The sequence below is a fragment of the Momordica charantia genome (genome assembly GCF_013281855.1).
Source record: "Momordica charantia cultivar OHB3-1 chromosome 1 unlocalized genomic scaffold, Mcharantia_2.0 BLBB01000001.1, whole genome shotgun sequence".
Lineage (NCBI taxonomy): Eukaryota > Viridiplantae > Streptophyta > Magnoliopsida > Cucurbitales > Cucurbitaceae > Momordica > Momordica charantia.
Genome location: NW_028275157.1, coordinates 17824781 through 17850450, shown reverse-complemented (window position 1 = coordinate 17850450; position 25670 = coordinate 17824781). Strand labels below are relative to the sequence as shown.

Genomic DNA, 25670 nt, shown 5'->3' with positions numbered 1-25670 from the left:
GTAGACTAAAATGGAATAAGTGTCATAAAGCAAAGGACAAAATAATATTTTAATTAACCTATATTATTTTGTCAGGAAAAGTTCAGTTTTACGATGTACGAGTTAATTTTCTCTTAAAACTTTAATTTCATCAATTTAAACTCTAGATAAATGGTGCAATTTAAACATTATAAATAAGATGTACAATTATATTCTAAATTAGTTAGATTTTTATTTTTTAATTTTTTAAAATTTGTGACTAAATATGAGCATCCCTTATCATTACCTACTATTGTAGATCTTGATGGTCTTCAATTTGCTTGAAATTTTCGTTAAATTCTCTTGCTTCTTTACCTTCATGAAATGTTCCTACAAATGATTGACACGTCTATTTATAGGATATTCCACGAGCCTTACATGGATTTTATGCCTATAAAAGACAATCAAATTTATTTAATTGGCCAATTTTCATGTCTTTTAATTTAACATGAACTCATGTCAATTTATAATTGGTCTCAAATATAATTTTGTCATTAACTTTGGCTGAAATTTATCATTCAACGACATGTATTAGTTCTTTTAATTGTATTGAATACTTTTCATTATTTGGGTTCGAGTTTTGTTTTCCTACAAAAATTTGAGCATTTTTTATCTGCTCAAATTGGAGGTTGGGTATGTGTTGTTGGGATTGGCAAAATATTGGAATTGAAATTTATCCTAGAGATACAAGTGGAGAGTGTGCTCACCAAATAGTAGAAGTTGTCCTACAAGGAGGAGATGTGTTCCATCTACTATAAAGGGAATTTATGGGCTTAAGTTTTAATCATCCCAATTGAAATAGCCTAGTATACCAATCTAGTTAACTGAATGGTATTTATTTTGATTGTGTTTTTCCACGTTGAACCTCCAATCTCAAAGAAAAAGCCGTAGATATAGTGATTTGAATTTTCCATGTTAAGGAAAGAAATAGTAGATACAATGCTCAAATATACACTAAGTTATTGAGAATTCCAAAACGACAAGAAGCAAATTAAAAATGATCTAATAAAGTAGGAACGATTTGCCCTATTCAATCACTATTATTTTCTTATATGGACTTCATTGTCAAAGTCATTATTAAATCTGCAAAACTTTTCACATTACGTTTTTAGAAATTTCCCCCACACACGAAAATGCTCAATCATACCCATAGCCGCCCAAAAAGAAAGAGGCCTTGGCCTTATATAATACACACACACACACAGCTGTTGACTTACCTAAAATAAGGAAACAGCCCAAAAACAGAGGGCCATATGGAGAAAGCAACTAATAAAAATCACAACTTTCACTTTGTTCTGGTTCATGGGGCCGGCCAGGGCGGCTGGTGCTGGTTCAAGCTCCTCCACCTCCTCCGCTCCGCCGGCCACCGCGCCACGGCGCTGGACCTGGCCGCCGCCGGCGCCGACCCCACAAAGCTGGAGGACGTCACCTCCATCCACCGCCACTCTCAACCATTGATGGACTTCTTCAAAGCTCTCCCTCCACAGGACAAAGTGGTTCTTGTCGGCCATAGCTTTGGCGGCCTCATAATCTCTCTGGCCATGGAGAGATTCCCCAATCAAATTCTTGTCGCTGTTTTTGTCACAGCTTATATGCCCCACTTCATCTCTCCTCCAGCCACCCTCGTACTCAAAGTAATACAGCTCTAAAAAAGCTTACTTTTTTCTTAATTTCTGTCATTTTTGAGCTTTGGGTTTACTTAATTATGGTTATGGGTTGTTGTTTCTGATTGGTGTGTACAGTTTTTCAAGAGCCTTTCTGTGGAGACTGTGTTGGATTGCCAGTTCATATTCGGAGATAACCCAGAAATTCCAAATTCTGTTGTGTATGGCCCCAACTTTTTGAGTGAAAAGTTGTACAAGGACTGCTCCATGGAGGTGAGTTTACTAAATTTAATTTCCCAACTCAATTGCTAATTGAAGCTGTGACTTTTTTTCTCCCCCAAAAATTGTACGCTCTGCCTTAAAATTGGAACAATTTTGGAATCTAATCAATTTAAGGATGAACTTAGGACGAAAATCTACTTTCTTAACGTATTTAATTATATTAAGTTGGCGAGGGCGGATCTATAAGAAGCTCGAGCCTTCTCAACTTTGAGATATTTAGTATTATTACTAACAAAATTTACTTAAAAGTTTTAAAATTATATGTTTGGCAATGGGTCAAGCTTCCAACATCCTTTGGACAACTTCACGGCTTCATTCACCTATGTGATCAATTTGTTAATTTTTAAAAAAGAGAAAAAAAAAAGATATACGTTGCCATATTTTTTCTATAAATTATTGAACCCATTTTTTTCTTCTCTGAAAATTATAAAATTTTTTAGGTTGAATAGTTTTTCTTTTATATAATTTTTATTTTGAATTTGGGAGAGTTTAAAGAACTTGATCATTTTAGAGATTAATCGTGAAAAATTCATTCTTTTTAAACTTTAATTGAACCATATCATTGTAAGTTGGTACCACCTCTGATTTTGATGTTTATAGAATAAAGATGGAGTAAACACGTGAAATAACTACGAAACAAAGTGGATAATGATCGCGAGTGTGTGTATAGCAATGGCCACATCTTAATTTCTAGTGTTTAATTCTTTCTGATGTGTTAGGATTTGGAGTTGGCCAAATTGATGGTGAGGCCATTCAACATGTTTTTTGAGGACTTGACCAAGGAATCCCTTCTAACGGAGGCAAAATTCGGGTCGGTGGATCGGGTTTTTGTGGTGTGCGAAGGAGATGAAGTTATGGAGAGCAAATTCCAGAGGCTGATGATACAAGAGTTTCCACCAAAAGCTGTGAAATGCATCAATGGAGGTGGCCATATGGTGATGCTCTCAAAACCCACACAACTTCTCCATCATTTGGTTGAAGTTGCTGAGAGTAGTTTGAATACACAAAATCAATGTGGCCATCAAGAGTTCAGCAGCTTTGAAAAACTAGCTGCACTCAATTAATGGGCTCATCCCCACATATATTCCCCCCAGAGCTGGTCAATGACTTTGTCAGAAATATTTAATAACTTTATGTCATCAAATCATTTGGCTTGTTTTATATCTGCACAGTATTTCCTGTTTCATATTGTCAATTACTTTAAAAATCACTTCTCAAAACACCATTCTCAAATATTTCTTTAGAAATAGATTTTAAAGTAATTTAATTAGGGCCCGTTTCGTAACTCTCTCGTATGTTGTTTTCTCGTTTCTAATTTTCTTAAGAAATCTAATCATTTTGTAACTAACTATGTTTTTCTGTTCAAAATTTATAGAAATTTTGGGAACAATTTCCTATTTCTTGTTCTCATCTCCAATTTGTTTCAAAACATAAATAAAAGGATTGATTTATCATACTTGAATGAATAGATATTAAGATAGGAAGTTACCAAACGGACTCTTAATTTTTTTTTTTTTTTTTTTTTGATATTCATGAGTATCCGAACCTTGACCTTACAAAATTTGACATCATAAAACACATAGAAATTAATTCTTAAAGTAAGTAGTCATCATGGATCTAAACTCATTCCCTCTCATTCTACTCTAGTCTATTTGATCCAATGAACTCTCAGGTTAAAATAATTTAATTTTAAAAGATAAATATGACAAATTATTCGAAAAATACTTTCAATTATTTAAAATCAGTCCCAGAAATTATACTAAACACACACTTAAATTAGTATTATTTAAAAATCACTTTTTCAAAAGGATTCAAACACACTATTAGTTGCGGTAAAGAATAGATATTGGTAAAAATAAACAAAAAAGAATCTAAAGGGTATTTATGAGAACACTGAATTTTAAAATGTTCTATGAAAAACAACCATAACCAATAATTCCTGATTGCAACCTCCTAGTATAGCTCACTCTAATGTTAAGATTTCGTTAGATTTTTGAGATTGACATTCCATACTGTGATGATGCGTCAGTGACTTTTATTTGAAAATGACTATTACTTCTTTTTTTTTTTTTTATTTAAAAGAATTTGGTTCCACATCGTTAAGAAATAATTTTTTACTTAAATTTTTAATATGATTTAATGATGTATCATATATTATAATAATAATAATATTATTATTATTATGTCAATATCACTATTTCTCAAAAAAAAAAAATCAACATCACTATTTTTTTTATTGAACAGGCATGTGACACGGTAAAAGTTATAAGTTTTATCTTTATTTTCGTCATTTGACATGCTCCAAAGTTATTCTTAAACTTTTAACTTACTAACATGAGCTTAGTTCAATGATAATTAACACATGTCTCTAATTAAAAGTTCATGAGTTCGAATTCCACGTTCCTTTTTCTATGGAAAAGAAAAAAGAAAAAAAATCCTCAACCTGGAGCACAATTTTCATATCAAGATGGTGATGTATGGCACAATATAGTGGCAAGGCCAACCACCCCACTAGCCACTAGGGAAAAAGTAGAAAGCAACAGGATGCAAAAGTATTTATTGATAATTTCTTGTCTTATATTTTGATTAAACCTCAAAAGTAAAGAATTCTCAACAATTTTTAAAATGTTTTTAAGATTGCAAATTACAAAATGGATAAATTATCCATAAGGTTAAGTGTCTGTATGGTGTATGGGATTGATGAATATGCGTGATTCAATTGTGGATGATGCATCTGTTGTTAATGTATGATATTGACTTGACGCATATTTATGTCTATATTAGAGAAGCTAAAATTATAAAGTGATAAGACACGCTCGGTGAATGAGTGTGTATGCATGCTCCTAATAGGACCATACTTATGTCATGTGTGATGTGTTATGGGTAGGATTACTGTCTTAGTAGAATATATAAATAAGTGTGCCCACAAATTTTACAAGTAAAAAATCTCTCCCAAATTACCTTCTCTCTCCTGTTTTGTTTAAACTTTCAACTCGTACCTTTTTATCTTCTTTCATTTTTATTTAAAACTTTTTACAACATTTTTACTTTCCTCCCTACTTCTCCCTCCAAACTAAATTTATCTGTTCTTTTCATTTACCAAATATTTGTAATTGGAAGTAATTCAGTATTCCTTTTGTTTTTATTTGTTATTTTATTTTCAAATAATTATTCTTTCTCATCTAATCAATATTATAATTTGATTTTTTTTATCACTCATTTTGTTATGTTTTTTTTTCCTATTAAATCATTGTAAAGGGGAAAATCTGGAAATGAGAGAGGGAGTAGAGAGAAAAGTGAAGTGTCGTAAAAAAATTTCATATAAAAATGATAGATGTGAAAAAATGAAAAAAAGATAATAATGAAGAATTCAAAAGAATAGGTGAGAATGTAATTTACTATGGGCCCACTCACTTATATATTTTATTTCCCTAACAATCATGCGTATAATAAAATAGCGATAAAACTTGACTTATGTACCATTATTAAATATTTGACAACTAATTATTTTTTAAATTAAAATTTTGCTTTTGTATTTCTCTATCTTAGTTATCAAATATTTAATGGTGGTAAAGACGAGATTGCTCCTTACTAGTGAAGAGCCAAGTTTTATCCACATGGAGTGGGACAAAAAATCGATAAAAGAGGTACATAAAAGTTTGTAACAAAACATCTGCGGCACATAATATTTTGAAGGAAATGCATATCTTGAGAGTTGATTGACACCGCAGGGTGGAGAAATAAAAAAAGAGATTCCACTTTCATTTGCATTGGAAAAGGCTTAAAAGAAGATCCCAATATATGATACCCATATTGGGATGCTTGGCTATAGTTTGGCAATTTTGGGATTGTCAGATATGCATAGTTTGGATGGCTTCACTTTACTTTTTGTAGTCTAAAATCAGAGAAATTGTTCTCGCAGAGTTAGAATGCATTCTTTTGAGAAAAAAGAAGGGAAAAAAAATTACTTTCCAATATCCAAGAGTGTCAATTGTACTATCACAATCGACCCAATTAGATTTGATTGTCAAGAAATTTATATGATATATTATTCTATATATTTTGACTGTGTTAGAAAATCATGGACTCTATTTGACAGATAAATTGGAAAACCAAAAAAGATTATTATACAAATTTTTATTCCATAAAATGTGATGCTCGTATCTAATACTCTCAGTCCAAACTTTAAACTGTTTCGATTAAGACCATGAAAGCTTTTGATTTTAATTCTTATAATACCATCACTGACGATACTTACTTTTGATTACTGATGTACCATATTAATTCAACCAACGAGTAGTAATTTTACATGATAATGATGCAAGGAAGTAGGCCAACTTGACAAAAGAAAAAATGAAATCAATTAAGCGAGTAGGGAGATGACATTTTAAAATTACTTTTTGTTTACTCATTTCACCCTTAATTTATCAAACTAGTCCACCTCCTAAATATCATATGTCCTCACTGAATTTTCAAATTTAAGTCTCTACACTTGCACTTTTACTTTTGCGATTAATAAATTCCGGACCTATTAAATAATTTTTCAAACCTAAGAAATTATTAGACACACATAATTTTTATTTTTATTATCTAGGAGTCCGATGGTACTTTGGCCTTTGTTCAAGAGATTATTATTTGGTGGAGTTGCGTTCCATGAATCTAAGATCTCAAAGATATTCCTTGAACCCCACCTAAATTATTCCTTGGGACAAACACACCTAAAATTTAAGACCAGACTTGATTAAAAGTAAAAAGTAGCAAAACATTGACCAGACTTGGTTAAAAGTAAAAAGAAAGTAAATTTGAAAACTGAGATGGATGTATTGAAGGAATATAATAAGCAAATCAACTTGAGGATAGTCCAACGGACTAAGATATGACGGACTAGAAAGTATTTTTAAGTTGCGATCTCCCACACCTCATATATTATAATAAAAAAAAGAAGATAATAAACAAAGAGAGGGGACGGCAAGCTCAACGATCCATCCACTCCACTACACAAAACGCAGTTATAAAAAAGAAGAAAAAATACAGATCACCAAGCCCATGGGCATGGGTTTCTCCAACGCGCAGATGAAGGCGGAGAAGAAACATTTCATATTAGTGCACGGAGCTTGCCACGGGGCTTGGACCTGGTACAAGCTCAAGCCACTCATCGAGGCCGCCGGCCACCGTGTGACGGTGCTGGACATGGCCGCCGCCGGTGTCAACCGGAACACAGTGGAGGAAATTCGCACGCTTTCACACTACTCGCAACCTTTGCTGGAGACGATGGCCACCGTTGGAGCCGGTGAAAAGGTGATTGTGGTGGCCCACAGCCTCGGCGGCCTCAACTTGGCCCTCGCCATGGATACCCACGCGGACAACATTGCCGCCGCCGTCTTCGTTACGGCCTATGTCCCCGATACCTCCCACGCCCCATCCTATGTATTAGACAAGGTACCATAACCACTCGCTCACATTAAATCACCCTCAAAAAAATTAAACTCCTATTTTTACACCCAAAAGTATTTAAGAAAAATACCCGTGGCACCTATTTTGTTCTGACTAACATTAAATCTAGGTTTTTAATTTATCGTTACTAACGAGCATATATATTTTCAATTAACATATTGTGAGTTCGGTCCTCCACCTCCACCTCACATGTACTAAAAAATTTCTTTTATTTGTCAAAAATTTAATAAAGAAGTGAATGTATAGAGATTGAATCTACGACCTTTAGAAACTATTACTAATTGAACAAAAATTGGATGGTTGATTGAACATTAGTTTTCAAATTCTTCTCTCTTTTTTTTTTTTTTTGGCTAAATATTAGTTATCAAACATTTACTTCTCATTCATGAGTAAGAATATAAAATGGATCAAATTTTCATTTTGTTTGCCCATAGCACTCAGAGAAGAACCAGCTAGAAGATCTGCTGGACATCGAATTTTCGTCCAATGGAAGCACCAACGAGGCTTTCACTTCGATGCTGTTTGGACCCAAATTCTTGTCCACCTACCTCTATCAGCTATCCCCAATTGAGGTCCTCTTAAATTCTTCCTCCTTTTTAATTTCTTTCTTTCATACACCATATGTTTTAAAATTAACGGTTGCTTTTTGTATTTTTGTACACGAACTATAAAAGGATTTGGAGCTGGCCAAGACTTTGGTGAGACCAAGCCCGATGTTCAGGGAGGATCTGTCGAGAGCAGACAAGTTTAAGGAAGAGAAATTTGGATCAGTGACCAAATTTTATGTGATTTGTAGTGAAGACAAGGTGATCAGAAAGCAGTATCAGGAATGGATGATCCAAAACAGTGGGATTCCAAAACAAAACGTGATGGAAATTGAAGGAGCTGATCATATGCCCATGTTCTCTAAGCCACACCAACTAGCCCAATGCCTTCTCCAAATTGCCAAAAAATATGCTTAAAAATGCCTCTAATTGGATAAGATATAATTTGAAACTTGATGTATTTAGTTTTTGTAATTTAATTTGAGCATTTGTGTCAAATTGTTTTCTTAAATTTTCGCTTGCGTTGCGGTGCGTACAAAGTCATAAATTCAGTTTCTTAACTATGAAATATTGATATGACACGTCTATTAATCATTTAATTATCTGTTATGTCATGTAAATTCACTCAAAATTATGTAAGAGGGGTGTGTAACTTCTTTAAATTTGAATTGTTGTCGATAGGAATATAGCTCGATGTCATTTTCCATCTTCATCCTCTTATTCTTTCCAAACAAAGATTGCTTTTTTTTTAAATATTGTTAATAAAATATTTTAGTTTTGTTTTTGTCCTAATTTCCTTTTCAGTGCCGAAAGAAAATATGAAATGAGATGCCAAATAATTAAAATAAAAGAAAATGATAGAAAAAGTCAGCGGAGCAAAACTGGTTGCCCCATTAGTTTGAAAAAACATATATAAACAATAAAGATTTTAAAAATTTTCCCCTCCCATGATATTTAGATTATATATAAAAAAGAATTATCATGTAAAATTTTGCTCCCCCACCCCAGAAAAAAAAAACAGCAAATATTAAAACAAGAGCTTCCTAAGAAATTTGCTACAATACATAAAAATATTATATATGATGAAAGTTGGATAATATAAACAAAAATAGGCTATGTATCATATATGAGTAACACAAATTACTATATTTAAAATTAAAAAATTTACATAAATTAAAGGACCTAAGATGTGAAGGAATCCTTCAAAAAGGAAGGAAAAAAATATAGAAAAGAATGTAATAGAAGCAACACACTGACCTGCAGGTCAAATTTTCTAGTGTAATTTTAGTTGTTTTTCCCATTATTTTCTTATTATATATATATATACATATATATATTGTTCTTAAAAATTGACACGGAAGATTTCAACCAGCAAAGAAGTTATCTTTTGGCGATTTCCGTTCCTTCTTTACCAAGTAAAATATCTCTAGATCAATTAGACAACATATTTGTATGAATTTCTTATTTTTTTCTAGTTCAATCATACAAAGAAATTATTCCATGTAACTATCGTTTTTATTTGATATAAAAGATTTAAAAGAACTTACTATACATAATAAGAAAAAATATAGATATAGAACATTTCTACCCTAACTATTTATTAATAATTGTCAATTTGAACTTAGTTAAATTGGGTTAGGTATGTATTTTCGACTAAAGCTCCACAAATATATCTATATTTATTAGTAGTTATATATTATTATTTAATATCTATGTTACTAATATTTCATATCACTATATTGCATGATTTAGAGTGTTAATATATAAATCAAATTCCTAAAAAAATATCAATAAAAAATAATAATTAACTAAAGGTATGAAAATGTAGAAATTTTGGAATATTTAAAAATAATAAATGCTATCAAATACATTTTGGAATATTAATATCCAACTTGACATGATGCATATGCACCAACTCAAGATAGCATTAAATGCAATTTTCTCTATTAATGGGGGCTTATATTAAAATACTTTTTTTGTCTGTATTAGAAGTGTGACAAATTCACAATTATTTGTGAGAAAGGATCCATCTCTCAAGAAAACATTTTGTTTATTTAATTTCTTGAAAGTTGAGGACAGCTCATAATCATTAACAAAAAAATAAATAAAAAGAAATCACTAATTTCATTAAAATGTGCCATATTTTCAGGGAAATTAGAGAATTGAACATAAATAAAAGCATTTTTTAAAGCAAAATAAAAGCAATTATTGATTTTATTCAATTGTTAGAATAATAAGTTCGAAAGGTCAATGTTATTTAAAAAAAAAAAATAGAGCCAAATATTATTTTTAAATATCAGTCGCCTTATTTTAATCCAATGAGTTAAAATAAAGATAATTGACTGAAAACTAAAGGTAAGAGAAGCAGAAAAAGTTAAAATAGAGAGAATTTAACCTAAATGAGGAAGACAAATGAGACACGATTTGGTATACGAAAATATTAGGGGACTATTGAATTTATTGGATTCTAAGAAAGGAGGTGAAAAGGTTAAAATAGGGAGTGTTGAGCTAAAAATTTCAATTTTACTAGTGGTAATACCTTCCTTCTAGGATTCCTTATGTTTATATTTTGCTTTATGAAAAATGTACTTGAACTTGAGTTTGTCTTTTTCTTTTTTGAGCAAATTAGTGTTGCTTATTCTTCTAAAATATGTTTATATTCCTTGCTATCCTTAAGATTCATGCTGCTGGAATTGCCAAGCATGGTGAGATCAACCATGAAGTTGTTGCAAAGCTTGTAGAGGTAGCGGTTCTTTTTTCTGTTTGATTTCTTAAAGTAGCTTTGTGCATAATCTTTGGTGCATGATTATCTCCTTTATGTAGGGATTTAATGCAAGTAGGTAATAGATTTAGAGCAATGGAAGCGGGGTGATAGATTTAGAGCCATGGAAGCTTCATGTCCTTAGTTCTAGTTGGTATTTTGTTCAAGTGATGTATGCTTTCATTAACTAAAAAGCATGTGTTACATATATATTGCTACATTTTGGTCTATGTAGTTGTGCAATTTGCTCATATTCGTTATTGAAAACTGCTCAATTATTCATTACTCATTATTGAAAATTGTTCAATTATTCATTACGTTCTTCCATGGTTCTTTGTGAGTTAGCTAATAATAATATAAAAATAAAATACAATTTTCATATTTCTTTGTAGATTGAGCAAGAGGATTGTTGGTTTACTAGTGTGTAACCAACAATATTATTTTTTTTATTCAAATATTAAAGAAACAACGACAGGCATTGCCCGTTATTAAAAGCACACATTTATGATGCACATATGATGACGTACATATGATGACGGGCAATGATCGTCATTGAAGGATGTCTGCCATTAAAAAGAAACAATGACACTTATAAAGATGTCGGTCATTGTCCGTCATTGAAAGGAAACAAGGATACTCGTATAGATGACAGTCGTTTGACCGTCATCGTTTCCTTTTAATAACGGACAAATTGTCCGTCATTAAAAGTCGAATTTGTTGCAGTGAGAACTTCACATAAATAAAACTAATATTATTATTAGTTTTTGAACCAAAATCTAACACTAAAAGGAGGAAGACAAATAAAACACGATTTGTTATTTGAAAATATTAGGAGATTATCACATCAACCTTTTGTTGAATTTCAAGAAAGTAGGAAAGAAAGAGAGATAATGGGCTGGAAAGTAAAGTGGCTATATTTAGAAAAGTTTGGCAACCATTGACCAATAATTCAGGTTTGTTTTCTTCTTTCATTTTAAATGTCATACACCCACGTATAATTAATGTGCGAGGAAATTAAATTTTTTTAGGCATTTATAAAATAGCATAAAATAGATCTGTATTTTTAAATATAGCATAAAATTTGAAATTTTGTAAAATTAGTATAATTCTAAATTCAAATGTAATATAAAATAGACTAAGACGAGATAAATGAAAAATTTGTCATGTTTTTTTAAAAAGTGTATTGAATTTATGCTATAAAATTTCCTTTTTTTTTGTTAGTATCCATTTATTAGACTTAAAATTCTTGTTCTCTTTGAACAAACCACGTTTTTTCTTAAAAGAAATATAATACATTCGTGGTCTATAGGAGGCTATGTTCTGATCTAAATCTTTAACTTTTTGCAATTCTATACTAAGAAGAGTTTGGCAACTATTCAACCAATAATTTAGGTTTGTTGTCTTATTCATTTCTAAATGCCGAAAACAAACATACATATTATAATTAAAAGAAGAAAAAAATTAGGAAATTTTCTTTTTTGAGGTATTTTACTGATGTAGTATAAAATAGATGTGTATTTTCAAATTTTACAAAAGAATTTGAAATTTTATTAAAATAGTATATAATAATCTTAATCAAACTCAAATTCAAATGTAATATAAAACAGATTAAGAAAAATGACACTATGTTATATTTGAAAAAAATAAATAAAAAGTTGTGAGGTTTCTTAAAAAATACATATTAAATTTATGTATATAGTTAACTGTCCTCTTTTTTTTATTATTATTATCCATTTGTTTATCTTAAAATTCTTTTCTTTTCTTTTAACACAACATGCTTTTTCTTTAAAATAATTATAATGTTCTTTTTTTTTGCAAATTATTTATTGTTTGGTCTTTTACAAGAATTAGTCTTTAAGTTGGTACATTAGGTATGCTATGTAGTTAAATAATTTGAGAGAAGTTTGAGTTGCATAGTCTCCCTCCGGACACACCAAATACTTAATTTTAAAACAAAAAACTTTATAGTCTAGCTAAACCGAAGAATCTGAAAACTTCCACAAACTTCGATCCAATCCAAACAAATACGAAGAAAAAAAGTGCTCACAACATCATGTTGGGTTTTGGCAAAATATTGGAATTGAAATTGTCCCACGTTAGAAGAATACAAGGATGGTCTCCATGTGCTAGAAGTTGTCCCACATCGAAAAAGTACAAGGAGGAAGTGCGTTCCAACTACTATAAAATGAGCTCATGGACTTGGGTTTTAATCATCCCAATTGAAATACTTTAAGTTAGGTATACCAGCTCTAGTTAACTGAGCGGGGGGAGAAATCTGGGGGAGAAATGCACCAGGCTAAGGGGCGGTTGAGCTACTCAAGCGAACCGCCCTACCTTACTACAACATAGGGACAGAAGGGAGAAGGTTGTGAAGGTGGCCTCGTTATCCACACCTCTGGTCGGATGAATGGAGGACCGACCGACTAGGGTTTGAATGAGCGTTGGCGGGTCCTCGGGGTGATCATCACCACCTACACCTCACATCTCGGCACAGTGGAACGTGGGGGAGAAAGCAAAAATGTGTTCCTCGTCATTAATATGTTTGCTCGCGGTAATTGTGACCTCTCGGGAGAATCGATGACTGCATCAAAGATGCACTTGCTAGTACCCCGATTTTGTGTAACCTCAATTAGTAAATTCAATTACTAATTTTAATTTGAAACAATCTATCTCAGTCAAACTATCCATGTGGCTGAGAGCCCTCACAGCCCAGGCACAACGACGCAATTATCAGGGGCGCGCTCTACCACTGAGCTAATAGCCCGTCGTGCGGGCCTCCCGCTGGGGGCCCGCTATGCCAAAAGCGAGAGAAACCCCATCCTTCTGGTCGGAGGAGAAATTACCAAACGTCTAGCATTCCCTCACGTAGGTTCAGGGCCAGACCAACTACTCCAAGAGCACTCATTAAATGAATGGAATTGGGATATGGATGGAATATAATGAAATAGAGCCACTTTGAGGTTCTCTATGAAATGAGGCATGGAACGGAGCCACTACGAAGAAGTTCCGGGAGTAATTTTTCACATAGTGGATTTTCCTTCGTGGGCGCGCCATGGTTTTTCTGCGGTTTGGAGTTTTTCCACGTTAATTCTTGTGTTTTTCTTTAAATTTCTCAGTAATTTTCTGCTTATTCCGTATGAGATTTTTCCATTAAATCAAAGAAGCAAAGATAAGGAATTATAAATAATTAAATGATTTTTTTTATTGCACAAGGTGGAGGGACTTAATCCAACATTTAGGGCAGTTTAGCTATGTTGTAATTTAGTCCAATTTCCTATTTTAAAAACTTTATGCCAATTAAGTATTTCCACAAAAATAATCTTTAACAATTCTGTGGATTATGAATTTCTCTATATTTCCCTTTTAATTCACTCTTTTCCCACATTAATTGAGTTCTCTTTTTAGGTGATCATGGGTGTAATGATGACACCACACAAATTAAACGCACAATAATTGATTTAGCTTTGAAATTGGTATTGGCCATCCCTTATAGATATCTCCATCAAAGGGGGGCCCTGCATTTACACTTCTCTCTTAACCCTCAAAATCACCATTAATTGAGAGAAGACTTAAACGACGACCAAGGCTCTTATAAGAAGAAGAGCGTGCAAAAATTATGATCATACGATATGGACATGGAGCAAAAGAAGCATTTTGTACTGGTCCATGGGGCTTGCCATGGGGCGTGGTGCTGGTTCAAGATCAAGCCGCTGCTGGTGGCCGCAGGGCACCGCGTGACGGTGCTCGACATGGCGGCGTCGGGCATTGACATGAGGCCGATTCAGGAGGTGCAGTCGATTGTAGAGTATTCGGAGCCTTTGTTGAAGGCATTGGCCTGTGTAGCTCCTAATGAAAAGGTGATTCTTGTTGGTCACAGCCTTGGGGGCATCAACCTGGCCGTCGCCATGGAGCACTTCCCTCACAAGATTGCCGCTTCTGTTTTCTTGACTGCCTTTGTTCCTGATACCGATCACTCCCCTTCCTATGTCTTGGATCAGGTATCTATCGACTGGATAAAGACCTAAGTATTGTTCGAAAATAAATATAAATATATTTCTTTACTTTGTTTTGGTTATGCAAGTACAACAAGCAAAGTCCTGCGGAAGCTTGGCTAGACACTCAGTTTTGTCCTTACGGAAACGCAGCTGAGCCTTTAACTTCAATGTTCTTCGGCCCCAATTTCATGGCCAAGAAACTCTACCAACTCTCCCCTCCAGAGGTTATCTCAGCTGAATCTATCTCTATTATAATCATGGTTGAAAAATTGACATATCATTATTTGTTTTCTAAATCTATGTTTTTGCATATTTCTCTCGTGTTTGATTGTGACATTGCATTTATATTAATTATTATTGTTATGGGCGAAGGATTTGGAACTGGGGCTGAATCTGCTGAGGCCAAGCTCGCTGTTCATACAAGACCTGTCAAAGGCAAAGAACTTTTCAAAGGAAAAGTACGGATCGGTCCCTAAAGTGTACGTGGTTTGTACAGAAGACAAAGCCATCCCCAAAGACTTCCAGCAGTGGATGATTCTCAACGCTGGGATCCAAAATGTGATGGAAATCAACGGCGCAGATCACATGGCCATGTTTTCCAAGCCTCGCGAGCTTCTCCACTGCCTCCTTCAGATTGCTCTCAATTAAGCCAAATTAATTTCAACAGCGATATTTTATGTCGATTAGTTCTGGCTTTCGGATTGCTGAAGATATTATTAATTATTATGATATGGAGAAATTGTGTATGTGGTCGATGATGAAGATCTAATCATTGGTACAAAAATCTAGTAAGATATTTCCAAAAAGAATAATGGTTTCCAAATTGATATAATTAATTAATACAAATAAGACATATAAAGCTGAGTGGGAATTCAAATTCAACTTTATTATTCATAACACTTTCATTAGAGTTGTGAACTTGTTCTTGATCCTCTCTTTGGAGAGGGATTATTTCACCTATCCAAGCTTATTAAGCTTCTTCAATGTATTTGATACTTGGGGTTTTTGCTTCATGTGTCAGCTAAAATTGTATTAAAATAATAAAAAAAAAGTATACAATCTTAGAATATGTATTAATTTTCTCTAGATTTATCCGGAACATTGTAAATAATAGCTCAAAAAGATTTTAGAAATATGGTCCGAGCCTCACGTTTTATTTTTTGGTCATTTAAATATGGGTGGACCATTTCAATTTTTGTCGGGTAGCGCATGATGTGACTTGTGAGGGCCTCGCGTGCTACACCGTTGGAGCCAACCCACGGGTAGGACATTTCCGTCCCATTCCCGTCCCCCGTTAATTTTCCGTCTTTTCCAATTTCCCGCAAAATCTTGTAATGGATTGGGGCGGAAATTAATTTTCTTAGATTAAATATTTTTTTAGAGAACATTTTTAATTAATGGCTTAATTTATAAGGATAAAAGTTTATTTACACCGTTTGATCCTTCTCTATATATATTGGGGGTGAATAGATAACATATTTTATTGGTAGGTTAGGTAGGGGGAGAGTACGATCTTTTTAATATATAGAATAATAGGGTGAGGAGAGGAGAAATGCGGACAAAGAACACGTTCCTGTCCCATTTCCATTTATACAATGGGGGAAAAAATTGTCATATTCCCGTCCAGGAGTGAAAATAGATATCCCTACCTAGAGACCACAACTCACGCTAGCCTTCTTTTATGCTTATTTGTTTGTTATTATTATTTTCCTTTCTTTCTAGATGAGATGTACTTTTTCATTTGTGGCTCAATCGACAGTCCATGAAATTTGGATATGCATTGTTTTGAACATAAGCTTTCATGACTTTACTTTTTGTTTCATTCAAAATGTCTCATATTAATGGAGATTCACCTAGTCAATATGAGACATTTGATCGCATTTCTAACAATTCTTCTTCTCGAATAAAGTATCATAGAGCATTCCTCAAACTCTTATGCATGTCACCTCTTCTTCTCTGTGAAGCATAATGTCTATCACATCTATTATCAAGAGATAGATCTAGAAAAGTGTAGTTATTAGACAAATACCAATTGGGATCACTTTAAAAATGAAAGTAGGAACATAAATGCCAAAACATATACATTACAAAGGACGATTCTCTCGTTAGTCATTACAAATGATCATGAATTAACTTGTTGACAAATGGGTCATTTATGCATGTGATTATAAATAAAGATCTCTCCTCATTTATTATTGTTTTTAGTTATAGACCCCACATTTGAAAAGATTAATATTTTGACCTAACAAAGCAAAATGTAAACTCATCACTCATAAATGATTAAATGGCATCCTATCAAACCTTTTTCCCATTAACTATTCCAAAGTGAAACCGCAACCACTCGCTCAAAAAGTCCAACACAAACGGTACAACTCTGACACAAATTGATATCTAATTACAATTTTAGACAAAATAATAATAAGAGAAAAAAAAAACTACCAGGCCTGAAAAATTCTCTAAAATTATTTTTTAAAAAATCAGATAATTAGATTAATACCAACTTCAAAAGCATGTATATTGAAATTTCTAGCTTCAAAGAGTTTTTTAAAAAGTTATATGAGAGATTCCCATCATTATACTTTTTTCCCCTTTTTTGCTGCCTTAATTCTTCATAGAATAGGTTATTAGTTCGATGAAAGTATTTGAATAAAAAGTATTTTCAATTTTCTTTATTTTTTTCGTTCCTACATTATTTATTCTCTTTTATTTATGGAGTTTTTTCACACGCTTTCACCATTATTACTATATGCAGTGTAGGATAATTTTCTCCTCACACATGTTAGAACTAAAAAAATTATGGCGACAGAATTTTTGCTGTTGTCAATTCCACCACGTTATCCTCTTCACGTGTTCATATTTGGAATAAAGTGTAATTATAAATCTCATTTTGTCTGGTACTCTCTAAAGAAAAAATTTCTTTTTTCTCTTTTCTATTCATTTTTTTTAGTTTATAAAATTTTAAAATAGAAAAAATATCTGTTTTACCATTAAACTTGATAAGGTATATCAATTTTTATTTTAAACTTTCATTTCATCAAATTATACTTTGACTTGTCGAAGCGAACATAGATAATTGATATATATTCCAAACCACGAGGTTGTAATTTCGATTCTCCACCTCTACATGTTATACTAAAAAAAATTTTAAAAAAATTAGACTTGAACTTTGATAAATATTATAATTTTTACGTTAAACTTGAATAAATATTGCAATTTTAATCTTCTAATAGATTTCCATTAAAAGAATCATTATAAAAAAATCATATTTGGGTTTAATGAATTATGGTAGGTATCAATGTCTAGAATGAAATTAATGGAACTTTACATATGTGTAGAATTACCAACTAAATAGTTCTAATTCTGTCAAATAATTTATATATCGAGAAATGCGACAAAGAAACTTTGCTGATAGCAACTTGCGGCTGCACAATTCAAAACATTTTGTCAGTGTATCTCATCCTATAGAGTAATTCTTGTTCTCGCAGTAAAACTTAGGACAATAATGTAGAAAGTGAAAATTGACTGCCAACTAAGTTTTGTGGTTGATAATAAAATCCTCAACAACCATTCCCACGTCTCAAAAACTTCATTACTCAACAAGAATTTGGTGAAGGCAAAAGAAGGAGGTAGGCAAATTATCACAATATGGCAGAGATGGGGCTGAAGAAGCATTTTGTGCTGGTCCATGGAGTTTGCCATGGGGCTTGGTGCTGGTACAAGATCCAGCCGCTGCTGGAGGCGGCCGGCCACCGGGTAACGGTGCTCGACATGGCCTCGGCCGGGATCGACCAGAGGGAAATCCAGCAGGTTCCTCTCTTGTAGAGTATTCAGAACCTCTGCTGAAGACCATGGCTTGTCTTCCTCCAAATGAAAAGGTGATATTGGTTGGTCACAGCTTTGGAGGCATGAGTTTGGCAGTGGCCATGGAGAAGTATCCTCACAAGATTGCAGCTTCTGTTTTCTTGACTGCTTTTACTCCTGATACCAACCACGCCCCTCCCTATGTCTTGGATAAGGTATATTATCATTACCATCCCACCTACCAAAATTTTAACTTTTTTTCTTTTCACCTAAAACAGTGGTTAGATATCTAATATATGAATTAAATTTGCTCGATTCATCTGCTTAAATTTTTAGATTGAGGGGTGGTTTATTCCTCTTTAATACAAATTACTGACAAAAAAAGAAACATCTTATCTTCTAATTAAAAATGCGAACAATTTTTCACATAAGTGGAATGAAGAAGATTTATGGTAGAAATATGGAGACCAAATTTGTTGTACTCCTGACACTAATGTTGTGTTGTGTTGTTTATGCAAGCACATGGAGAACACTACCAAGGAATTTTGGCTGGACACCCAGTTTAGTTCCTATGAAAGCCCAGTTGGATGTTTAACTTCAGTTCTTTTTGGCCCCAAATTCATGGCCGTAAACGTCTATCAAATCTGTCCTCCTGAGGTTCATTCACTATATCTGTCTCTATGCATCTGTTTTCTTGTTTCATATTTTGTGAGATTGATTAGTTAATTAATTATAATTTCCGTTATGGGGATTAGAATCTAGCACTAGCAAAGAATCTGGTGAGAGCAGGGTCGGAATTCCAAGAAGAGCTGGCCAAAGCAGAGAAATTTTCAGAGGAAAATTACGGATCAGTGACCAAATTTTACATAATTTGCGGCCATGACAAAACGATCACAAAGCAGTTCCAGAAGTGGATGATTCAGAATTGTGGGATTGAAAGAGTGATGGAGATTGATGGGGCTGATCACATGGCAATGTTCTCAAAACCTCTCCAAGTTTTCCACCTCCTTCTTCGGATAGCTCACACTTGCTCTACTTAATGAGCTGCCTTGCCATATTAATATAATAATGTAATAAAAACCATGTGGTAGCTTTTGAATCTATCTTTTGCCAAGGATATATATTGAACTTAATTAATAATTATGTTTCAGCTAATAGATGTGATTTAAATTGAAAAATAGTTTGTGGGTCTGTTTTGTAATTGGTTGGTGATCTCAATTGCTAAAAGGATTTGAAAATAAGAGATTTGATATGACATAGATGTGGAATGTTTTTGTCATTTTCAAAAGTGTGTTTGATGGAAGATTGATGATTTGAGTAAAATTTACCTCTTTCTGTGTGGAGGTTTTTGATGTGAGGTAGTGATGGTTGAGGTTTCATGCTAGCAGGTGATCAACGTGACCTGGATCACTTTTTAATGGTAGCTCTGGGGAGAAATAAGAGTAGATTTTGATATGATATGAATTTCATAAATGTCAAAATTTTATTGTCCATTGCTCACTAGTAAATGTACGAGTTCAAGCTCATGTCAGATATTGATTAAACAAATGTAGAGAAATATATAGAGACAGTGAGACCATAAAACTTTTTTATTTATTAGAGTTGTGTCTGAGAATCTGAGTGCTTGCTGAATTAGTATATGAATAAGATTGCAAATTAAAGGAATTATCTGGTTAAGAAATCGTGATAGAGATGCTATCAAAGTAATTTGAGATAAGAAAAGACAAGAAAAATGCCTATCATCTTCATGGGGAGCCGCAATGTCGATGGACAAGATTTGCCCATATCGAGATCAAATCAAATGAAATGATTGGAGATCTAGCATTCTCATAAATGGACATCAATTAAACAAGGGTCACAACAAGAGGATGAAAGATCAACAAATATACTAAAATTACAAAAATACTATTTCAGTGCAGAATTGACATTTCAATGAATGAGAATCTGAGACATCAACTTAAAGAAAAAAAAAGGTGAGAAGGGATGAAAAATCACCGAAGAATCAGTACACAGATTACAGAATACAATTTCAGTCATAATCCTTCAGACAGTGCATGCAGATGTGAATATCCCTTTCAATTATACTGTAGAGACATTGAAATATATGCCCATCATAAAATGTTTCAAGTTCAACACTTGCCCGTTCCTGATGAGCGGCTGTGAGGCAACCACTAGTTCAAGAAGAACATCCAACTCTCGAGCTTTTGTGAATTATAACGGCTCCCTCCCACTTGGGCATATTCTTGTTTCCTGAAACTGCAAGTCAAATTTTTTGTACAGCAGGCCACTAAAGATGACAACATTAGGGTGATTGGGAATATAAATCAAGAAGCCGAAATCAAGGCAAAAGGGAGGATAGATCGATTGCATCACGAGAAAAAACAAGTTTTCTTCTTTGAGTTTTCATAAAAAGACATCCTACCCTAACTATGTTGTATTCTACAGAGTTACAGAATTCTCATGTGATCTCAGCCCTCTTTCAGAAAACAGTGAGCTGAAGCCGAATGTTCTCTTTTTCAGAAAACAATGTGACAGAGCAGTATTTGAGAAGACAAGCCAATTTCCTTCAACTTTGCAAGAAAGGTTCGCAGATACCTTTAGGCTTTGCTGCCTGTAGAATAATCTGATCTAGACTGTCGATGGCTGAGAAACTTGGCCCTTCCATGGAGATATGCCGATGCTTCTTGTAATCCTTTGCTATTTTCTTCATCAGTTGTAATAGTCTTACATGGTCATTCAGTAGCGTCGTGCAGTTCGGGATTTTGGCTTTGACGATTTCTGCAATAAATAAAATGGGTTACATTGTTTTCATGTGCCAAGCTTACCCTATAAATCCCCCATTAGATCGTCGATCCATAAGCGGGAGAGCCAAATAGCCACCATTTGTATGTTACCAAGTTAAAAGTTGTAATGCTCCAATCTTCCAAAGAAAAGAATAAACCAGAAAAACAGAAACCTGATATGCTAAAATTTTAACTCACCGAAGTTGCCCCAAAGCTAGCCCCAGATCCTGTCGCAGCACCTATGAAGACAGCACAAGTCATCATTACAAATAGATCCAAAACAGAAATGCGAGCTGGGGAACGTAGTAATTAACATTAAATAATAAATGGTCCTACCTCTCAGAGATGTTCTTGGTAGTAATAATTTCTTCTCTTCAAATGGGGAAACCATCTCAAATCATTTATTCTTTTCCCCAACAATATTTTAAGAATTAAAAGCTACTATCTATTTTTAAATAAAAAAAAAACAAAAAACAAAAAAAAAAAGACAAAAAGCTATCATATTATGTTGAATTAGTCGTTCACTAGCAAAAGGAAGACATTGCAGAGTTAATGCTAATAGCATCACATCGGGATAAGATAGGAGTTAAAAAAAAAATTAATAATACATGAACCATCATTTCCTTTACAATAATTTATGCAAATATTGTGGTATTCGATAATTTTTTAGCAAGTTTTCGATAACATCCCTAATACATAAATATTGGGATATCGAGAGATTACAATTGATTAACTATTACTAATAAGCAATAAGTTGAGTACTATCCATAAAGAATATATTGTTAACAAAAAAATGTCAAGAAATTACCTGAGGCAAAGGGTGTTGAGAATAAGGAACTTCCTGCAGAAGCAGATTGACCAAAAGATGGTGCAGTACTACCAAAGGGAGTAGTAGTAGAAGCACTAAATAATGGTGCTGATGACGAGCCAAAAAGTGTTGTGGGAGCTGTTGCACCAGACGAACTAAATAGAGAGGATGTTTGAACAGATGCGGTTGGTGTCATGAACAGAGAAGATGATGCAGTAGATGGAGCAGAGGGTGTACTAAAAAGTGACAATCCACCCCCAGAAGAAGCTGGTGTAGCTACTGTAAACGATTGTGGTACTGTTGATGCACCTTGATTACCTGAGCTTGCAAGCAATCCAGCAGCTTGAGTAGATGGTTGTAAATTTGCAGGCAGATGTAAAGTTGGATGTACCCTCTTAGCTGCTGCTTCTTGGCGTGCAGTTTCCCTTCGATCAGCCTCAAGAAATGGATCATTTCCATCCCCTCTGCGACGCTGATCAGCAAGATAAGCTGCTTTCATTGATTCGATGTACTGGTGAATATTCTCAACCTGAGGAATCATTTTTAACGTGCCATTAGTTATAAAAATTTGCATAAGTGGCATCCAACGGTCTCTCCTCTGTGATCATGCACATGTAGATATGTTGAAGGATTTTCTTGCTCTCTGAAAGAATAGGAGGGAGAAATTGCCCAAACTTAAAGACCAGTACTTTAAACAATTCTAGACTTTGTTTCCCAGCATGCTATAATCATTTAAGTCAAACTCGATGCCAACAAGCAACCTCAAATTTTTGTTTCTACAAATGGGGGAAAGGGGAGGAAAATGATAGGAATGTAATATATTTGGAATAAGCACTCAATATTCCCCTAACCCCAACACTCTTAACCAACATTGCAATCACTCTCCTCTAACCAACTTACTAAGCAGTGACTATACCCTCAAAGACGAACCTATTAAAATCCTATCAGAAATCAAGATTCCTTCAATAATAAGAACCGGGTATTTCGGCATCAGTGACATATCAGACAACCTAAGAGGAAAATATATGAATTAATAGACAAACATTATGAAATAGCCCGCTAATGATTATAAATAAATGCTCATTAAGGACAATATTTCTCCTACCTTAGCAGCCACATGAACAAAGAATTCATGCACATTTGACATGATTTTAGGAAGCGAATGAAACAATGAGCTAGAATTGGAAGCACTTCGATTAGAATCTAGGACAAGGAGTTGCTCTATCTCTTCGATCCACTGTCGGCATTCACCAAGATACTTCTCAAATCTCGAAACTGTTTGCTCCAAAAATGGAGATGGTTTTCTTGGGAGGCCACTGTAAAAGTCAAAAACTGGAACAATTGATGTAGATGTTGGTTGACCACTAGATCCTAATGGTGATGGTGCTCCAGGAACCTGTGATGGTGCAGTGGGATTTGAAGCACCTCCTGCACTCTGATGAAGGAACCTTGGGCGTATCATCATGAAAGAGCGAATAGCAACTTCTGTATTACAAAGCATCCCTTTTGCAGCAGTCATTAGCTCTTGAAGCAAAACTTTTTGATGTTCTGTAGAGGTACTAATTCCCCCAAGTTCCTGCAAAAGGCACACTTAATATTTCAAATAATTTTAGAGTATAAGAAATCAAAAAGGAGGTATCAAACTTTGGACAATGCAAATAGCATCCTTGTGGTTTGGTGAATGTGAAATTTGATGCTATAGTAATCTAAAATAGATAATTATTCTGAGATGCTGAGATTGTACATTAAGATACATGTAGTAAACAGGTGTCATGTAAGCCCTTCCCCCTCTAGCTACAAAAGTGCCTTCACCTCTTCCAACAGAAAATTAAAGGATAGACGGATCTCCCCATCCATAGTTTTTTTTTCTTTGGAGTACGAGTCCTTCCAAATCCATACAAAAGAAGTGAGGAAGATTGTTAGGGTTCATCCATATGTGTATAACCATCTTCCTTCCAAGTAACAACTCACATATCGCTTATTAATGTCAAAACTTGTTGAGGCTAAATCAGTTTAAAACAATTTTTGAGAAATTCAACTTCCAATCTATTTGCTAGTCGGGAAAAGTTTCACTTCCTATTCAGGCAAGTATTGTATATTTAGTTCTGAGATAAAATGGATAACTAAAATAGAGATCAACCATATGAACCCAAAGGTTAAGAAAATAAATAAGAAGCAAGCTTTAGTATCACTGTGAATATCATATCCGAACCTAATACACCAAACAGCCATACCAACTGTCAATTACTCATAAGGCGTTCTAGTTGTCATAAATGAGCAAAATAGACCGATGCTGCATGCATTTTCACATGCATATCAGTACCCACATATACATTTTCAGTGTGCTCAACTTTCCTATAATTATTCAATGTGAAGTCGAAAGGAAATGAAAAGCAAGCTGATCAATGTCAAAAGTAACCTGAACAATTCGACTGGCATCATGCTCAAATCCATCGCTAGAAACTGAAGAATCATAGAGGCGACTACACTGATCCAGCCTCTGACTTTCATCCCGATACTCCAAGATTCGTTCCCTGTAGCGACACAGTATCTAAATAGCCATATAATATGGAAAATTACAAAGCGTTCAAATCCTAGATGTAAACAAGAAGATGCCGATACATAAAAGAGAAAGGTTAATAATAAATAAAACGTCCAAGAATATTACACACAGAATTTTTTTAAACTTCGACAAAACAGACTTATTTGAGCATACCATTATTTCTCCCTCCCCCCCAAACATCTTTTGAACTTCTACCTGTACAATTAAGCTAAAAACAATACAACGTAACAAGTTTTCAAGGGAGTACAAAACCACATACTCGATCTGAAGGAGAATTTTCTGCGAATCGGGATGGAGATCCGCCCACTTGGTACCATAACTTGCAGGAGCGTTATCGTTGGTAAAGATGAACAACTGCTGCTGCTTTTGCTGCTGCTGCATTAACTGCAGCTGTTGTTGTTGTTGCTGCTGCTGCTGCTGTTGCAGTTGAAATTGTTGAGGCTGCTGCTGGGAGAATAATGGGCTGCTCTGCTGAAAAAGTTGCGGTTGTGATTGAGGCTGCGGTTGAAATGACTGCTGTGGTTGCGGAGTTGAGAACAGCGAAAACGCCATTGTGATTCTGCAATTGCTTCGTGATAGTGGTAAACCACTTGAGGTACTGGTTCAGATACTTGATTTTGGGGGTGGAAAACGGTGAACCCTCTTCCAAAACCCTAGAGAGGGAGCTCACTGCTCACCCTCGTTTCAAATTTTCTGACGGATTTTCGCCCCCAAAAATTTTCAGCAAGCACCATGCTTCTCTCTTAATTGGATCTGGACCAAACTTTCACTGTTAAAAGCTCAGCCCGGCTGGTTTGGCCCAGTACCTTAGACAAAACTTGAACTTTTTTTTTTTTAAGGAAGATTTTTTACTTTTACAATTTTGACCGTGAACTATTTTTTTATGTTTTTCGTTTAACTGAATTGGAATTATGAGCTCAAGTAAATGGTAAAATTAATTCCATCACATTAATGAACATCTCATGTCGTCATTATTCTGTTCATAGTATAAGATTTTTAGTTTAAGTTCATCAACAATAACTGAGGTGAACATCAACATAGTTCACCGACAATAGT

At 34.0% G+C, this 25670-nt stretch overlaps 4 protein-coding genes, 1 long non-coding RNA gene and 1 pseudogene across 8 annotated transcripts; 5 read left to right on the top strand and 1 right to left on the bottom strand.

Moving 5' to 3' along the window:
- The first annotated feature begins 1228 nt into the window (after positions 1 to 1228).
- On the top strand, positions 1229 to 3065 carry LOC111005398 (methylesterase 10). Its single transcript, XM_022276876.2, has 3 exons — positions 1229 to 1652; positions 1761 to 1895; positions 2624 to 3065. Exons 1-3 carry the CDS (start codon positions 1272 to 1274, stop codon positions 2966 to 2968), a joined length of 861 nt encoding a protein of 286 aa, XP_022132568.1. The 5' UTR covers positions 1229 to 1271; the 3' UTR covers positions 2969 to 3065.
- A 3814-nt stretch (positions 3066 to 6879) lies between these two features.
- Positions 6880 to 8401, top strand: LOC111005761 (salicylic acid-binding protein 2). Its single transcript, XM_022277385.2, has 3 exons — positions 6880 to 7343; positions 7793 to 7930; positions 8033 to 8401. Exons 1-3 carry the CDS (start codon positions 6951 to 6953, stop codon positions 8318 to 8320), a joined length of 819 nt encoding a protein of 272 aa, XP_022133077.1. The 5' UTR covers positions 6880 to 6950; the 3' UTR covers positions 8321 to 8401.
- A 2068-nt stretch (positions 8402 to 10469) lies between these two features.
- On the top strand, positions 10470 to 10978 carry LOC148213370 (uncharacterized). The gene is made up of 2 exons (XR_015792080.1): positions 10470 to 10646; positions 10727 to 10978. It is a non-coding gene; the product is annotated as an uncharacterized LOC148213370 (long non-coding RNA).
- A 3158-nt stretch (positions 10979 to 14136) lies between these two features.
- LOC111005285 (salicylic acid-binding protein 2) lies at positions 14137 to 15728 on the top strand. 2 transcript variants are annotated; one of them, XM_022276735.2, is made up of 3 exons: positions 14185 to 14662; positions 14746 to 14883; positions 15032 to 15728. In XM_022276735.2, exons 1-3 carry the CDS (start codon positions 14294 to 14296, stop codon positions 15305 to 15307), a joined length of 783 nt encoding a protein of 260 aa, XP_022132427.1. In that variant the 5' UTR covers positions 14185 to 14293; the 3' UTR covers positions 15308 to 15728. The 2 variants fall into 2 exon arrangements, with proteins under 2 accessions (XP_087982318.1, XP_022132427.1); XM_088126192.1 differs by lacking the exon at positions 14746 to 14883 and having other exon boundaries at positions 14137 to 14662.
- A 2494-nt stretch (positions 15729 to 18222) lies between these two features.
- LOC111005726 (salicylic acid-binding protein 2-like) lies at positions 18223 to 19638 on the top strand (annotated as a pseudogene). The gene is made up of 3 exons (XR_015788258.1): positions 18223 to 18675; positions 18980 to 19117; positions 19216 to 19638. The product of XR_015788258.1 is annotated as a salicylic acid-binding protein 2-like (transcript).
- A 691-nt stretch (positions 19639 to 20329) lies between these two features.
- LOC111005673 (hydroxyproline-rich glycoprotein family protein) lies at positions 20330 to 25337 on the bottom strand. Of its 2 annotated transcripts, XR_002600756.2 has the most exons (7): positions 24874 to 25337; positions 24471 to 24585; positions 23157 to 23627; positions 22052 to 22580; positions 21442 to 21482; positions 21056 to 21238; positions 20330 to 20716 (listed from the first exon to the last, which is right to left on the bottom strand). XR_002600756.2 is itself a non-coding variant. In XM_022277264.2 (6 exons), the coding sequence occupies exons 1-6, from the start codon at positions 25164 to 25166 to the stop codon at positions 21197 to 21199; spliced, it is 1491 nt and encodes a 496-aa protein (XP_022132956.1). In that variant the 5' UTR covers positions 25167 to 25337; the 3' UTR covers positions 20799 to 21196. The 2 variants fall into 2 exon arrangements, 1 of the variants encoding a protein (XP_022132956.1); XM_022277264.2 differs by lacking the exon at positions 20330 to 20716 and having other exon boundaries at positions 20799 to 21238.
- Between the last annotated feature and the right edge of the window lie 333 nt (positions 25338 to 25670).

Bases quoted from the DNA above. Each gene is read 5' to 3' on its own strand.
- LOC111005398 (XM_022276876.2), top strand. From the start codon at position 1,272: ATGGAGAAAGCAACTAATAAAAATCACAACTTTCACTTTGTTCTGGTT. The intron at 1,653-1,760 runs GTAATACAGCTC...TGGTGTGTACAG, and splicing joins CAGCCACCCTCGTACTCAAA to TTTTTCAAGAGCCTTTCTGT. The intron at 1,896-2,623 runs GTGAGTTTACTA...CTGATGTGTTAG, and splicing joins ACAAGGACTGCTCCATGGAG to GATTTGGAGTTGGCCAAATT.
- LOC111005761 (XM_022277385.2), top strand. From the start codon at position 6,951: ATGGGCATGGGTTTCTCCAACGCGCAGATGAAGGCGGAGAAGAAACAT. The intron at 7,344-7,792 runs GTACCATAACCA...GTTTGCCCATAG, and splicing joins CATCCTATGTATTAGACAAG to CACTCAGAGAAGAACCAGCT. The intron at 7,931-8,032 runs GTCCTCTTAAAT...GAACTATAAAAG, and splicing joins ATCAGCTATCCCCAATTGAG to GATTTGGAGCTGGCCAAGAC.
- LOC111005285 (XM_022276735.2), top strand. From the start codon at position 14,294: ATGGACATGGAGCAAAAGAAGCATTTTGTACTGGTCCATGGGGCTTGC. The intron at 14,663-14,745 runs GTATCTATCGAC...TGGTTATGCAAG, and splicing joins CTTCCTATGTCTTGGATCAG to TACAACAAGCAAAGTCCTGC. The intron at 14,884-15,031 runs GTTATCTCAGCT...TTATGGGCGAAG, and splicing joins ACCAACTCTCCCCTCCAGAG to GATTTGGAACTGGGGCTGAA.
- LOC111005673 (XM_022277264.2), bottom strand. From the start codon at position 25,166: ATGGCGTTTTCGCTGTTCTCAACTCCGCAACCACAGCAGTCATTTCAA. The intron at 23,628-24,470 runs GTTACTTTTGAC...TGCCTTTTGCAG, and splicing joins ATGCCAGTCGAATTGTTCAG to GAACTTGGGGGAATTAGTAC. The intron at 21,239-21,441 runs GTGAGTTAAAAT...TATTTATTGCAG, and splicing joins CTAGCTTTGGGGCAACTTCG to AAATCGTCAAAGCCAAAATC.